Genomic DNA, 16,146 nt, shown 5'->3' on the forward strand with positions numbered 1-16,146 from the left:
TTTCATTCATTATGCTGCTAAATTAACAGTCTCTATATTTAAAGTGGTCAGCTGCACGTAATTACGGGGGCTTATAATTAAGGGTGTTTGTGTATGGCTGCTATTATACACCTTTAATTGTGTCCACACAAACGTCTTTTAACTGTGTTATATACTTCAATAGGTACAGTTAACCCCAAAGGTAAATCCTATCCTAAATATTGATTATAAAGTATATAACCAGGTGCTGCTGCCAGACTTGTTTTATCAAAGTAACTAGTAAGTGCAGTCAGATCACCTATCACAGGTTCTCACATTTAGATAATCAACTTAATGGGATTGCAGGGAATTAATCACAAAGTATAATGACATGCGGCTACTGATTTACACATACACCGTCCCGTTTACCATGTGCCGTATATGTAGCACGTTATTGATAATGTGATTGGTTTCTTCATATGAATCTTGAAGAGTAGGGGCAAGGGGCCACTAAGGCATGCACACTGAATTTTATCTCTATTAGTAGATTCATGTATCGCTTCTATTGCGTGTGTAATTCAATCACCGTTAATTTCTCATATAAATCTTAGGAGAGTAGATACAGGGAACCACTAAGGCATATGCACTAAATTTCATCTCTATTGGCAAGTTCGTATGACCGCTTCTATTGCATGTGTGACTTAATCACCGTCACCATATCCCTATAGCAGCTATTAGTGCGTGTCTAACATGTATTACACTGGTTCACATAGGCTCGTTTCTGTGAGTATCTGTCCACACATCTATTGCTGCACACACAATTTACTCTCTTCACAAATAGTTCTCTCTGCTCTCTTTGTCTGACTAAATCAATAGTCCTTCCGTACGAGTGATCCCGATCCTATTAAACACAACTATTAACTACATTTCCATTGCATGATTATAACGTTTTATACAGTGAATATAACAGGCAAATTCATGCTGCTCTGAAACGCCACCCAACGTGCACGTTTCACATCAGCTTCGTCAGGGCAAACCCGATTGTCCTAACAAGGATGGCTATAAAGGGGAGATCAGCCAATCATAGCAAGATGTCTTGTCACATGATCACATACTACGTCACCCCTGCCCGTGCTCATACTATCTCCGTGATCTCAATTAGATTGTGTAATTTGTTTAATCCTAATAAATGGTGCTTAATGCTTCTAAAGACCCAGAAACAGATACAGATAAACAGAAATTATAACGTTAAATGACATATTACTGAAATGTGTACAATGGTCCAGATTCCTAAATAATAACACTACCACAAATGGGAACACAATAAATGACATACAGTGAATATAATTTTAATAGATACGGTATCTTCTATTGAAAAAATGTTTCTCCATATATATTTCACATCGTTTTAATTAATTGGCATTAAAAGTTATATTTTAAATTGATTAACTTCTTCTTCCTTTTGTTTGCAAACCAAGAGACAATCTTCTCTATCCTTTCTTGCATTCAACTACTAGGAAAGATGGTAGCTGCCTTCGAGGCAGTACAATACAGCAGATTCCATTCCTGCCTTTTCAACTAAATCTCCTTTCTCAGTGGTCAGATTCGTATCTTTTCATGCATCAGATTGTTCAGCTATGACCCAGGACACGTCTGTCATTGCTTTGGTGGCTGAACATGACAAATCTGCCCAAGGGGAGAAACTTTGTAGTCACAGATTGGGTGCTCCTTACAACCGATGCCAGTGTCCGCAGATGGGGAGCGGTGACTCTGGATTGCCAATTCCAGGGCATTTGGACTCTTCCTGTCAGTGTACTGGAAATTCGGGCTGTCTAAAATGCTCTCCTATTGGGGTTTCATCTCCTACAGAGGCGTGCAATATGTGTGCAGTCGGACAACGCTACTGCAGTTGCATACATAAATCGGCAGGGTGGAACCCACAGCAGGGCAGCTATGAAGGAAGTAACCAAAATCCTGTTATGGGCCGAAAGGTATGCAGTGGCAATATCGGCAGTGCTCATACCAGGAGTGGAGAACTGGGAGGCCGATTACTTAAGTCGTCAGGATATGTATCCGGGCGAATGGGAATTGCATCCTCAAGTTTTTCAGCAACTTGTAAAGCGATGGGGACTTCCGCAGATAGATCTCATGGCGTCCAGACGGAACCGCAAACTTCCTCGGTATTGCTCTCGCACCAGGAATCCCGCAGCAGAGGCGTTGGATGCACTGACTGTTCCTTGGAATTTCCAGTTCATGTATCTATTTCCTCCGTTTCCTCTGTTATCGCGTCTACTCAAGCAGATCAATCAAGAAAGGGTCCAGAGTCCTCGTGGCACCAGACTGGCCTCAAAGAACGTGGTACAGCGACCTACATTACTTACTCATAGACGACCCGTGGCCTCTACCTCTACGACAGGATCTGCTAATGCAGCGACCTTTCGTTTATCCAAACTTACAGCGGCTACGTTTGACGGCGTGGTTGTTGAAAGGGAAATCCTAAAGCAAAAAGGAATTCCATCACTAGTTATCCCTACGATGCTGAGTGCTAGAAAGGAGGTCACTTGAAAGCACTATTACCGCATATGGAAAGCCTACATCTCTTGGTGTGAGCAGCATCAGTGTTCTGATACTTCTTTTGCATTGCCTATGCGTCTCCTTTTCCTCCAGGCTGGTTTCTCAGCTGTATTAAGTATTGGTTCTCTCAAGGTTCAAGTCTCTGCCCTTTCCATTTTTTTTCCAGAAAAAAATGGCCTTACTCCCGGAAGTACAGACCTTCCTTCAGGGGGCTATCCGCCTTAAACCTCCATTTATCTCTCCTACAGCTCCTTGGGATCTGGATCATTAGCCCGGTGTGTACCCAGCTTTAGCTTCTACTGGAAGGCTAAGTATACATTATTGCTGTTTGTCAATAAATGATGCTGTTTTCCCTGCTGTATGTTCTTTGGGGGAAGGGGCGCTAGTGGAGTGCACTGCATGCCACTACCTGTAGTTATTGCATAGTGTATTCCTCATACCAGTACCTGTGAGTAGCTATTGCACAGTGTATTCTGTGTCACATCATTAAGCTGATGCATCCGGACCGATATGCCGGGTCGCACTCAGGATTTTGTACACTGTTCCTTAACGGGTGCTACCCGGCTGAGACTCCTTTCAGACCGGCAGCCCGACCCAGCTTATTGCCGGGTTGGTGATGTCACTGCAGACGCATGCTGAGGCTGCGCATGGAGATGAGATGGTCTCAAAGCGCTGCCTCTTCCTATGCAGTGAACGGGTGCGGCTTAGCCATACACACTGCATCATGAGCCGGTTTGAACCTATGTTCATCCCTGCTCTGTACCAGAGTTGAAATATCGGGTTATTATAGCTGGCCCCTTTCAGACTTCACTGCAAACCGGGTGGCCTCAAGTTCACGTACAATCACCCGGGTTATTGCTGGCAGTCTAAAAGGGGTGTGACAATAGTTTACCCTGCTGCATACAAGCCTTTCACCACTCCACATAACTAGGTTCCCGAATTGCAAACCAAACCCTGTGGTAACTCTGGGATCAGGTTACACTGGCTTGTGCTCTCTACAGCATAACTGCTTGTTACTTCTCTTGAGGCTGTCTGAAGTTGTCTGGGGGTTATGCATTGAGAGGATTTGTCACTGATTTTTCTAAATTTTCATGTCTGGGAGTTGGCCATTATAGGCAACATGGTTTATGCATGATATTCCTGTGGGGACTTCAGCAGATTCAGTCCTACCATTCTGTAGTTGATACACCAATGTGCATAGCTCCTATAGATATGTATGTATGTGTCTTTCTAATTTATGTGGGTGCGCTATTATCATTCTGAGTCCATACACATCTGTTTAAATACAGTATGTATATAATAATATACTCAGACTGCTTGTGTTTTTATCCCCTATACAGAGGACATGGACATGGCAAGGCGCAATTAAGTATTGTAATGATGTGTATACTATGCTTCAGTGGTCTTTCAGGTGGGCTGGTTATGACTGCTTTGATCTGGGAGCCACAATGTGGTCTTCATGTTAGTCCATCATTGCCAAGCATTTCTGATTCTGGAGACTGGGAGGTTTATTTACGAAGAGTCAGGTTGTTAAACCCAACACATCTGAACGTGTATATGCCCAATATACAAAAGGGCAATGCTTTTACTAGTTGTGTCTTGCTAATTATTATCCTTGTTCATTTATATGGCGCCACAAGGGTTCCGCAGAACAGAGTACATAAGCAAATGAGCAAAACAAGAAAATGTCTTACAGTAGAAAAACAATGTAGGACAAGTACATGGTATATAAACAATGTTGCATCAAGGGACAGGACACTGAAATAATCATTAGGGTAGGAGAAATTGAGGGTTATGTGCCATTGAACAGGTTATAGAGTAGGAAATAGTCTAAGAGGACCCTGCTTGTGAGAGCTTACATTCTGAAAGGGAGGGTCAAACAAACAAGTACACTTAAGGGGTAGAAGTGAGCATGTAAAAGAGGGTTAGGATGAGAGTTGGCTGGGTTTGATGAAGAAGTTGGTCTTGAGAGCAACCTTTAAAGTTTTGTAGAGAGGTGGAGAGTCTGATAGGGAGAGGCAGAGAATTCCAGAGCAAGGCAGCACCAGGGCTAAAATCTTGGAGACAGGAATGGGAGAAAGTAACCCGTTGGCAGTAGAGGCAGCAGGCATTTTTGGAGCGAAGATGGCGGGTAGGAGTATAAATGGAGATAAGGTTAGATAAGTAAGGTGAGGGCTTTGTAAGGGAGTGTGAGAAGCTTGAATTGGATATGAAAAAATGGGGAGCCAGTGTAGGGCTTGTAAGAGAGGAAGATGAGCCGGGCTACAGCATTGAGGATAGATTGGAGTGGAGAGAGGCGTTTGTCAGGGAGGCCAGATATGAGGAGATTACAGCTGTCCAATGTGGAGATGACCAGTGAATGGATGAGGGTCTTGGTAAGAAAGGGTCTGAACCTGGAAATAATTTTGAGATATATATACAGCAGGACTGTGAGGTGCTGAATGTGTGGGTTGAAGAAGAGGGAGGAATCAAGAAAATCTACAAGACAACATACTTAAGGGCTAGAGGAGATAGTTGTGCTGTCAATAGATAGTGCACTTGTGGGAGGTGATGTTACATGGGAGGGTGGGAAGATGATCAGCTCAGTCTTATATTTTCCATACACCTAAAGATTTATTGTCCGATCAGGCTGGTTGGAATGAAAATCTGGTAATGAATGAGAGCAAATGACAATTGACCATTTGCTTCTAAATGCCGTAAAACGGACAAAAACGGACGTGGATTTAACCAGTTTGTCTTATGGACCATTTTTATATGTTTTCCAGTGTTTGGGAGCAAATGGTTTATTGTCATTTGCTCTCATCCATTACCAGGTTCCCATTCCAACCAGCCAGATCTGAAAAATAAATCTTTAGGTCTATGGACAGTTTTAGACATGTTAAGTTTAAGAAAGCGCTGGGATGTCCAAAAAGAGATACTGGAGAGACAGTTTGAGACACAAGTGAGAAGAGAGAGTGAGAGAGGGGTCAGGGGAGGAAAGGTAGATTTAAGTATTATCAGCATAGAGGTGATTATAAGAAGTCAAATGAGCTCACCTAAAGAGGATGTATAGAGAGAGAAAAGGAGAGGTCCAATAACAGAGCCTTGGGGGACACCAACTGTCAGTGGATTATAAAAATCATGTCCCTTTTACAGTCCTGGCATAAACATGCTCAGAAGTGTCCCCTGAGTCTCCGCCATTCTCTAAGATCATCAACTATCTTTGCTAGGGTTTGTTTTTTTCTCTATTCATTTCAGGAGGTAGTACAGACCCTACAATTGCATCCTATTGTACAAAGGACCTTTGATGGTTCAGTGCGTATATCATCAACTTATGCTGGAGGAGGACTGGGTTTAAATCCCACTAAGTGTGCGTGCAGTGTTTGGGCCCTATGTCTTGGGACTCCCTGAAATCTTATTCTCATGGAGCATATTCTGGACTGTGTCTAGTTCTGTTCACTAGCAGTGGTCTGCTTGTGGGCCTTTTTCTTTTTGGTTTGTCTTCCTTTGATGTAGAAGTTTCAGTGGTTTCTGGTTTGTTTTATGGGTAGGTGTGGTGTACTAAACCTGTGGAGGCTTTCAGCTTCTTGAATTGGGTGCCTCCTTTTGGAACGTCTTATCAGGGACTTGCACTGTTTGCTTAGACATTCTATGTGGTGGTTGATGGTTTAGTCCATTGATCCTGTTCACTCTGGCGGGGTCAACAAAGTCCAGGAGGGAAACATTCTCCAAATGAAGAGAAGCAAAAGGACACGAGGACATGCACTGAGACTGGAGGGGGGGAGGTTCAGGGGAAATTTGCGGAAAAATTATTTCACAGAAAGGGTAGTGGACAAGTGGAATAGCCTCCCATCAGAGGTGGTAGAGGCTAAGACAGTAGAGCAATTTAAACATGCATGGGATAGACATAAGGATATCCTTACAAAGAAATAAGGATCAAATAAGGTTAGAGATAAAAAATAATATTAAAAAAAAAAAGGGGCAGACTAGATGGGCCAAGTGGTTCTTATCTGCCGACAAATTCTATGTTTCTATGTCTTTCTGGGATCTTGACTATATTGCTTTTGTGGTGGTGTTGAGCATCTTATCTTGCTGAATTTTAGCAACCTGATTCCACTGTTTTTCTAGGCTTGTGGACATCTTTTGGTGGTAATGCAAGCTTTTTGAATGTTCCTTTATTCATACTTTCATCTATATATAATGTAGAGAGTCCTTCAGTGCCTGGCGCCCATGTGTTCCCTGACGTGTGGGATCCCAGCTGCTCTCCCATGGGTTGGTTATGCATGCGTTTTTTTCTTTTTTTTTTCTTCTGGCAGCAGCTGTGCTGGTGGCGGCCTGGTCCTCTATCTACCAACTTTCTTAATTTTTGGTGTTTGCATCCAAGGATGCTAGTTTCAGCTGTAGAGTTGCTGCTTTCAGGCTTTGTGAGTGTACTCTCCTCTGAGGATGGATTATGAACGTCCTATAGTAAGTGTCCCCCTGATTGGATGCATGAGAAAATGTATTTGTATTTTTGTACTTGCAATGAAATATTTTTCTCATAATCCATCTGTGGGACACTTCGTTCTTACCATTACATTCATCCTTGCTTTTGTTTTCTTTTTTTGCGGTTTTGCTATGCACACTGTGTTGTTAACGCTTGGTTTCGGGCTTCTTAAAGTACTGAAGACCATGGGTTGCAGAGGGGAGGAAGTTCTGTCTGTTTGTATTAAGTGCCAGCTCATTCTATCCCCCCAAGCAACCTATGTTGAGCAGTGGCCACTAGATGGATACAGAGAAAAGGATTTAACGGTAAGTACAAAAATTCCGTATTTTAATTTCTTTACACATCATTTGCACTTTCTTCTTCTATATTCTTTTGAGTATTTGTAAAAATGTTCGCATTTTTTACTTCATTTTGACTTTTTTTTTTTTTTTTTAGACCTATCCCTTCCATAGCCCTGTTAATGCTAAAGTAGTGAAAGATTATTACAAGATTGTTATAAATCCGATGGATCTACAAACCTTGAGAGAGAATGTGCGCAAGCGAATGTACCCATCACGTGAGGAGTTCCGTGAACAAGTGGAACTTATTGTTAAGAACAGCATTCTTTATAATGGTGAGTGCATTAAAGTATGTTTTTCATTAGAGCAGGTTGGATTGAATATAGAACTAGTAGCAATAATTATCGTAACCATTTCTTCATGTTTTAGGACCAAAACATGTATTGACCCAGAACTGCCAGTCAATGCTGGACTTGTGCGATGAGAAACTGCGAGAGGTGAGCAGTTAACATACTTATAATGCAGCCGTTTGTAAAAGTGCATACAGGCTTGCCGATCAAATGAACAATGTTGCTCGTTTTCACCCTTCCTGAGCGACGTCATTCACTTTCTCGACAAGTGTGTATGCCGGCGACGACGACCAATGCGCGGCCCTGCGGTTCATGCTCAACCTGGTCTCTGTCATCCAAGACCTGCCTGCCCGACCGCGGCATGATGTCACTGAGCGATATGGTTGTCATATCGCTCAGTGTGTATATCCGGCCCGGAGGGGAAAACACTATACGACGTCACTCATAGAGCACGTCGTCTAATGTTTATGCACCTTTAGAAATGTGGCAGACACATCTATTGACATTGGGTGTAATGAGACAAGCACTTGTAAGCATAGGCTTTATTTGGGTGTGCACCATGAGAGGGGCATGTCTAGCACCGCTGACGGCTTTCCTCACAGACAGGATACCAGCGCCAGAATCCCGACAGCCGGGGAAATGCCGGCGGTCGGAATCCCGACCGCCACCAGGTATTACCACTCAGGTGGTGGGTCCACGCCACCACCCGAGTGGGAATCAGTCGCCACCGGGGGCCGAAGTTTGGCAACAGCAGCGAGTTCGCAACGGGACTCACTGATGGGATGCTGCTGTCGGTGTAGTATGTATTTCCCTCACATACTCTTTCAGCACAGTATCCTCCCTTCACAAACAGAACCTGCCTCAGGTGTATAGAGCTCAGCGATTGTCACACACAGGCAGTGGCAGGTTAGATATCACTCAGCGCGGGTTCACTACGGCTGGCCGGCGGTCGGGCTCCCGGCGACCAGCATCCCGGCGCCGGGAGCCCGACCGCCGGCTTACCGACAGCTTGGCGAGCGCAAATGAGCCCCTTGCGGGCTCGCTGCGCTCGCCACGCTACGGGCACGGTGGCGCGCTACGCGCGCCACACTATTTTATTCTCCCTCTATGGGGGTCGTGGACCCCCACGAGGGAAAATAATTGTCGGTATGCCGGCTGTCGGGCTCCCGGCGCCGGTATACTGAGCGCCGGGAGCCCGCCCGCCGGCAAACAGAAGACCACCCCTCAGCGCAGCTGCAGGCAGTGTAATGGCGGGAGCTGGGCTGAGACTGTGCTTCCACAGTGTGGCTGCGTAACATACAAACATAGAATTTGGCAGCAGATAAGAACCGATTAGCCCATCTAGTCTGCCCATGTGTATACACACACACCACACACACACACACACCACACACACACACACACACACACACACACACACACACACTTTGTTATCTGTAAATGATAGACTATAATGCATGTAACTACCACAGTGCTGAAGCCACCACCTCTGGAGATCGGTTCTAATGACTTGCAGGTAAAAGCTGTGTTTACCTTGGGGCTAGAAGCAATAAGAATAGACCATTGGGGAATCCCAGAAAGGCCACTTCAAGTAAGAAGGCACCACCTGTGCGCAAGTCTATGCCTGTAAGGCATTTTATTCTCTAGTGCAGATTACTATATATAAAAGACACAGGGATAGAGTTACTAAAGTTTCTAAAATAGACAAACAGTGGTGTTGCCTATAGCAACCAATCGGATTCTAGATCTCATTTATTGCATTCTAGATAATGATAGGCAGAATCTGTTTGGTTTCTATAGGCAACACCATCACTTGTCTGTTTTAGAAGCTTTAATAAATCTACCCCTAAATCCACTTAGAAAAAGGTTGAGAAGAGTCATTTCTGCAAAGACCAGTGATGCGGAAGAATGGCAAAATTTCTGTGGTTATAACCCTAAGGAAGCAATATTCAGAGATCAGATTATTATATGTTGAGAATGCGCTGGGGAATAAATACATTGGGGCCACACAATCTGAGCGTATTTAGCGGTTTATTAATCATACCTACTATATTAAAAATAAAATAAAGTCAAAAGAAAACTACCATACAGAGGAATTGAATTCAGATGTATGTGTATCATGTTTTTTAAATAGCACCAATATCATTAAAAAGTCTCTTCTATAAACTGCAACAATTTTCCAAGGAATATGGCAATACTTCTGTAGAACTTGCTAAATAGTATTAATATGTATCTAGGTGCTTATTATAAAGGATACAATCTCCAAGATCAAACAGAAATGTACAGGCAAGTTCTATGTTTTGTATAAGACTCCCAATTCTGCAGCAAATAATAGAAGTGTATCCAAAGCAAATTCCATGACTAATAAGTGCATTGAGCATATTTGGAACATCTGTAATAACATCTGTGCAAAAAGAACATGGTCATCCTGCAGGACACACCTCCAGAAATAATTTTTTTCTCGGTTTTGTGAAAAAAGTTTTCTTTTGTATTTTTTTAAATTCTGTTTACAGAAGGAGGACAAGTTGGCACGACTGGAAAAAGCCATCAACCCGTTACTGGATGATGATGACCAAGTTGCTTTCTCATTTATATTGGATAACATAGTGACTCAAAAAATGATGGCAGTGCCAGATGTAAGTTTTTATTTCTTTCAAGTTTTGAAACACCCTTTTTTTTGTTTGTTTGTTTGTTTGTTTGTTTGTTTTGTCATGTTTATTTTCTTTACTTTTAAGTTTTTATTGGCCTTCCTGTAAAGCTTCATGTTCTATTCATCTTTATCCTACTTTTATTTAATTCTTCATGTAGCATTCATAACTGAAGTACATGCTTTTATATGAACAGTGATAATGGTTTTATTATTTTGTGTATTTGTTTGACACTACGTGTTCAAAAAACCCATCAAACCTATATTCATCTGTATATAGTGCCCCAGGACTGTTCTTCAGTACGCTGCTATAATGTTTCATATTTTGTCCACAGTCATGGCCCTTCCACCATCCTGTCAACAAAAAGTTTGTTCCTGACTACTATAAAGTAATAATAAATCCAATGGACCTGGAAACAGTGCAGCAGGTATGTGCCTTACCTATATGGTATTCTGGATGAAGACCATATAATTTTGTTTACATTTAAAAAAAAATTGTTAATGTCCTTAACAAATAATTACCTTTTCGCTAGCATCCATAAGGGATATTGGGGACAGAATTAGTACGATGGGGTATAGATGGGTCGAAAGGAGCCAGTGCACTTTACATTTCTTCAGCTGGGTGTGCTGCTCCTCCCCTCTATGCCCCCTCTTACAGGCAGTTTAGAAAAAAAGTGCCCTCAGGAGAGGATGCACACTCTGCAGCTTCAGAGTTTTTTTTTCTTCAATTTCATTTAAAACTTTTGTTTGTTTCGGTATGCTGTTTGGGCAGCAGCATACCTGCACCGTGGGGGTTAGGGTGGGAGACGGTCACCAGCCTCATGAGGTGCAGAGCCGCTTCTCCGCTGCAGGACCACCGTCTCGAGGGGCTGTTTGTTCAGCTGGGCACTGCGCCTTAGCTGTCGCAGCCGCAGCATGCCGCACACCCCTAACAGAGCCTGAAAGTGATCGTTGTGTTGAGTACAAACCGGGGGCCCTACTAGGGGGGCCCTCGGTTCATTGTGCGGCAGATGCGTGGGTGAGGCGTATGGGTCCTTCCTGGGGGGACCCGCGGGTGCCCCTGCGTGAGACTGGCGGAAGGTATGTTGTGCCAAGGATTTATGTGAGGCTACACAGCCTGTGGAGACATTGCCAGTATAAAAATCTTATAGTAGCTCCGGCGCCATGGCGGGGGGCGGAGCTACTTCAGAGCGGGCTCAGCGGCATTTTGGAGCTTTCCTCTGCATTAGCGAGCAGCAGCCTCATACAGCTCCTCAAAACTGTCACAGGAACGCTGATACTGGGTGTAGAGGGGAAGAGCCGCTATTAGTGCACAGTTTACAAATTATCTGTACAGCAGTATCACTGTTTTATTGTACTACATAAAACGCTGACAGTCTCACTGGGGCTGTGCAGCGTTGGGTGCGCTGGGGTCCTCTCTCCTGTGTCTCCTCTCGCATGCAATAGGGCAGGCTTATATTGTATTCAGTCTGTGTTGTATGTGTATATTGTCTGTATTTCATTATGGTGAAACAGAAGTTATGCAGTGTATGTAATGCCAATTTCTCTGACGTCCTAGTGGATGCTGGGCACTCCGTAAGGACCATGGGGAATAGCGGCTCCGCAGGAGACTGGGCACAAAAGAAAAGCTAAAGGACTACCTGGTGTGCACTGGCTCCTCCCCCTATGACCCTCCTCCAAGCCTCAGTTAGATTTTTGTGCCCGACCGAGCTGGGTGCAATCTAGGGGGCTCTCCTGAGCTTCTTAGGAAAAGTTTAGGTTTTTTATGTTCAGTGAGACCTGCTGGCAACAGGCTCACTGCATCGAGGGACTAAGGGGAGAAGAAGCGGTCCTGCCTGCTTGCAGCCAGCTTGGGCTTCTTAGGCTACTGGACACCATTAGCTCCAGAGGGACCGAACACAGGCCCAGCCTCGGAGTCCGGTCCCAGAGCCGCGCCGCCGGCCCCCTTACAAAGCCAGAAGCAAGAAGAAGTCCGGAAAATCGGCGGCAGAAGACATCAGTCTTCACCAAGGTAGCGCACAGCACTGCAGCTGTGCGCCATTGCTCCTCATGCACACCACACGCTCCGGTCACTGATGGGTGCAGGGCGCTGGGGGGGGGCGCCCTGAGCAGCAATATGAACACCTTGGCTGGCTAAAATACATCACATATAACCCCCAGGGCTATATGGATGTATATTAACCCCTGCCAGATTCCTGAAAAAAGCGGGAGAAAAGTCCGCCGAGAAGGGGGCGGAGCCTATCTCCTCAGCACACTGGCGCCGTTTTCCCTCACAGCTCCGCTGGAAGGACGTCTCCCTGACTCTCCCCTGCAGTCCTGCACTACAGAAAAGGGTAAAACAAGAGGGGGGGGGGGGGGGGGGGGCACTAATTAGGCCGCAGTATAATATAAACAGCAGCTATAAGGGGAAAAACACTCTGTATAGTGTAATCCCAACATATATATAGCGCTCTGGTGTGTGCTGGAATACTCTCCCTCTGTCTCCCCAAAGGGCTAGTGGGGTCCTGTCCTCTATCAGAGCATTCCCTGTGTGTGTGCTGTGTGTCGGTACGACTGTGTCGACATGTATGAAGAGGAACATGATGTGGAGGCGGAGCAATTGCCTATAATGGAGATGTCACCCCCTAGGGAGTCGACACCTGAGTGGATGGGCTTATGAAAGGAATTACGTGAAAGTGTCAGCTCCTTACAAAAGACGGTTGATGACATGAGACAGCCGGCTACTCAGCTTGTGCCTGTCCAGGCGTCTCAAAGACCATCAGGGGCTCTAAAACGCCCGCTACCTCAGGTGGCAGATACAGACGCCGACACGGATACTGACTCCAGTGTCGACGATGAAGAGACGAATGTGACTTCCAGTAGGGCCACACGTTACATGATTGAGGCAATGAAAAATGTTTTACACATTTCTGATAGTACAAGTACCACTAAAAAGGGTATTATGTTTGGTGAGAAAAAACTACCTGTAGTTTTTCCTGCATCTGAGGAATTAAATGAAGTGTGTGATGAAGCGTGGGTTTCTCCCGATAAAAAACTGATAATCCCTAAAAGGTTATTGGCATCATACCCCTTCCCGCCAGAGGATAGGGCACGTTGGGAAACACCCCCTAGGGTGGATAAAGCGCTCACACGCTTGTCTAAACAGGTGGCACTACCGTCTCCTGATACGGCCGCCCTTAAGGAACCTGCTGACAGAAAGCAGGAGAATATCCTAAAATGTATATACACTCACACGGGTGTTATACTACGACCAGCAATCGCCTCAGCCTGGATGTGCAGTGCTGGGGTGGCTTGGTCGGATTCCCTGACTGAAAATATTGATACCCTGGATAGGGACAGTATATTACTGACTATAGAGCATTTAAAAGATGCATTTTTATATATGCGTGATGCACAGAGGGATATTTGCCGACTGGCATCAAGAGTAAGTGCGCTGTCCATATCTGCCAGAAGAGGGTTATGGACGCGGCAGTGGTCAGGTGATGCTGATTCCAAAAGGCATATGGAAGTATTGCCTTATAAAGGGGAGGAGTTATTTGGGGTAGGTCTATCGGACCTAGTGTCCACGGCAACTGCTGGGAAATCCACATTTTTACCCCAGGTAGCCTCTCAACATAAGAAGACGCCGTATTATCAGGCGCAGTCCTTTCGGCCCCATAAGGGCAAGCGGGCAAAAGGCTCCTCATTTCTGCCCCGTGGCAGAGGGAGAGGAAAAAGGTTACAGCAAACAGCCAGTTCCCAGGAACAGAAGCCCTCTCCCGCTTCTGCCAAGTCCTCAGCATGACGCTGGGGCTCTACAAGCGGACTCAGGCACGGTGGGGGCCCGTCTCAAGATTTTCAGCGCGCAGTGGGCTCACTCACAAGTGGACCCCTGGATCCTTCAGGTGGTATCTCAGGGGTACAAATTGGAATTCGAGACGTCTCCCCCCCGCCGTTTCCTAAAGTCTGCCTTACCGACGTCTCCCTCCGACAGGGAGGCGGTATTGGAAGCCATTCACAAGCTGTATTCTCAGCAGGTGATAATCAAGGTACCCCTCCTGCAACAGGGAAAGGGGTGGTATTCCACGCTGTTTGTGGTACCGAAGCCGGATGGCTCGGTGAGACCTATTTTAAATCTAAAATCTTTGAACACTTACATACAGAGGTTCAAATTCAAGATGGAGTCACTCAGAGCGGTGATCGCGAACCTGGAAGAAGGGGATTATTTGGTGTCTCTGGACATCAAGGATGCTTACCTCCATGTCCCAATTTACCCTTCTCACCAAGGGTACCTCAGGTTTGTGGTACAGAACTGCCACTATCAGTTTCAGATGCTGCCGTTTGGATTGTCCACGGCGCCCCGGGTCTTTACCAAAGTAATTGCCGAAATGATGATACTCCTTCGAAGGAAAGAAGTTTTAATTATCCCTTACTTGGACGATCTCCTGATAAGGGCAAGATCCGAGGAACAGTTGGTAGTCGGAGTAGCACTATCTCAAGTAGTGCTGCGGCAGCACGGTTGGATTCTCAATATCCCAAAATCGCAGCTGATCCCGACGACACGTCTTCTATTCCTAGGGATGATCCTGGACACAGTCCAGAAAAAGGTGTTTCTCCCGGAAGAGAAAGCCAGAGAGTTATCCGAGCTAGTCAGAAACCTCCTAAAACCAGGCCAAGTATCAGTGCATCAATGCACAAAGGTCCTGGGAAAAATGGTGGTTTCCTACGAAGCAATCCCATTCGGCAGATTCCACGCAAGAACATTCCAGTGGGACCTGCTGGACAAATGGTCCGGATCGCATCTTCAGATGCATCGGCGGATAACCCTGTCCCCAAGGACAAGGGTGTCTCTCCTGTGGTGGTTGCAGAGTGCTCATCTTCTAGAGGGCCGCAGATTCGGCATTCAGGACTGGGTCCTGGTGACCACAGATGCCAGCCTGCGAGGCTGGGGAGCAGTCACGCAGGGAAGAAACTTCCAGGGCTTGTGGTCAAGCCTGGAGACATCACTTCACATAAATATCCTGGAGTTAAGAGCCATTTACAATGCTCTGAGCCAAGCAAGACCTCTGCTTCAAGGTCAGCCGGTGCTGATCCAGTCGGACAACATCACGGCAGTCGCCCACGTAAACAGACAGGGCGGCACAAGAAGCAGGAGGGCAATGGCAGAAGCTGCAAGGATTCTTCGCTGGGCGGAAAATCATGTGATAGCACTGTCAGCAGTGTTCATTCCGGGAGTGGACAACTGGGAAGCAGACTTCCTCAGCAGGCACGACCTCCACCCGGGAGAGTGGGGACTTCACCCAGAAGTCTTCCACATGATTGTAAACCGTTGGGAAAAACCAAAGGTGGACATGATGGCGTCCCGCCTCAACAAAAAACTGGACAGGTATTGCGCCAGGTCAAGGGACCCTCAAGCAATAGCTGTGGACGCTCTGGTAACACCGTGGGTGTACCAGTCAGTGTATGTGTTCCCTCCTCTGCCTCTCATACCCAAGGTGCTGAGGATTATACGGCGGGGAGGAGTAAGGACTATTCTCGTGGCTCCGGATTGGCCAAGAAGGACTTGGTACCCGGAACTTCAAGAAATGCTCACAGAGGACCCGTGGCCTCTACCTCTGAGAAGGGACCTGCTCCTGCAGGGACCCTGTCTGTTCCAAGACTTACCGCGGCTGCGTTTGACGGCATGGCGGTTGAATGCCGGATCCTAAAGGAAAAAGGCATTCCAGACGAAGTCATCCCTACTTTGATAAAAGCCAGAAAGGATGTAACCGCAAAGCATTATCACCGCATCTGGCGAAAATATGTTGCGTGGTGCGAGGCCAAAAAGGCCCCGACGGAGGAATTTCAACTGGGTCGATTCCTGCATTTCCTGCAAGCAGGAGTGTCTATGGGCCT

General features: G+C 45.8%; 1 protein-coding gene across 2 annotated transcripts in view; it reads left to right on the plus strand.

The window, feature by feature from the left end:
- Window positions 1-16,146, plus strand: part of TAF1 (TATA-box binding protein associated factor 1) — a 298,119-nt gene that overhangs the window by 242,119 nt on the left and 39,854 nt on the right. For both annotated transcript variants that reach the window (XM_063937154.1, XM_063937155.1), the window contains exons 29-32: window positions 7,433-7,610; window positions 7,705-7,772; window positions 10,139-10,261; window positions 10,608-10,700. In XM_063937154.1, coding sequence (XP_063793224.1) covers window positions 7,433-7,610; window positions 7,705-7,772; window positions 10,139-10,261; window positions 10,608-10,700 — 462 coding nt within the window. The remainder of the gene's footprint in view (window positions 1-7,432; window positions 7,611-7,704; window positions 7,773-10,138; window positions 10,262-10,607; window positions 10,701-16,146) is intronic.

This window comes from Pseudophryne corroboree, chromosome 8 (genome assembly GCF_028390025.1).
Source record: "Pseudophryne corroboree isolate aPseCor3 chromosome 8, aPseCor3.hap2, whole genome shotgun sequence".
NCBI lineage: Eukaryota > Metazoa > Chordata > Amphibia > Anura > Myobatrachidae > Pseudophryne > Pseudophryne corroboree.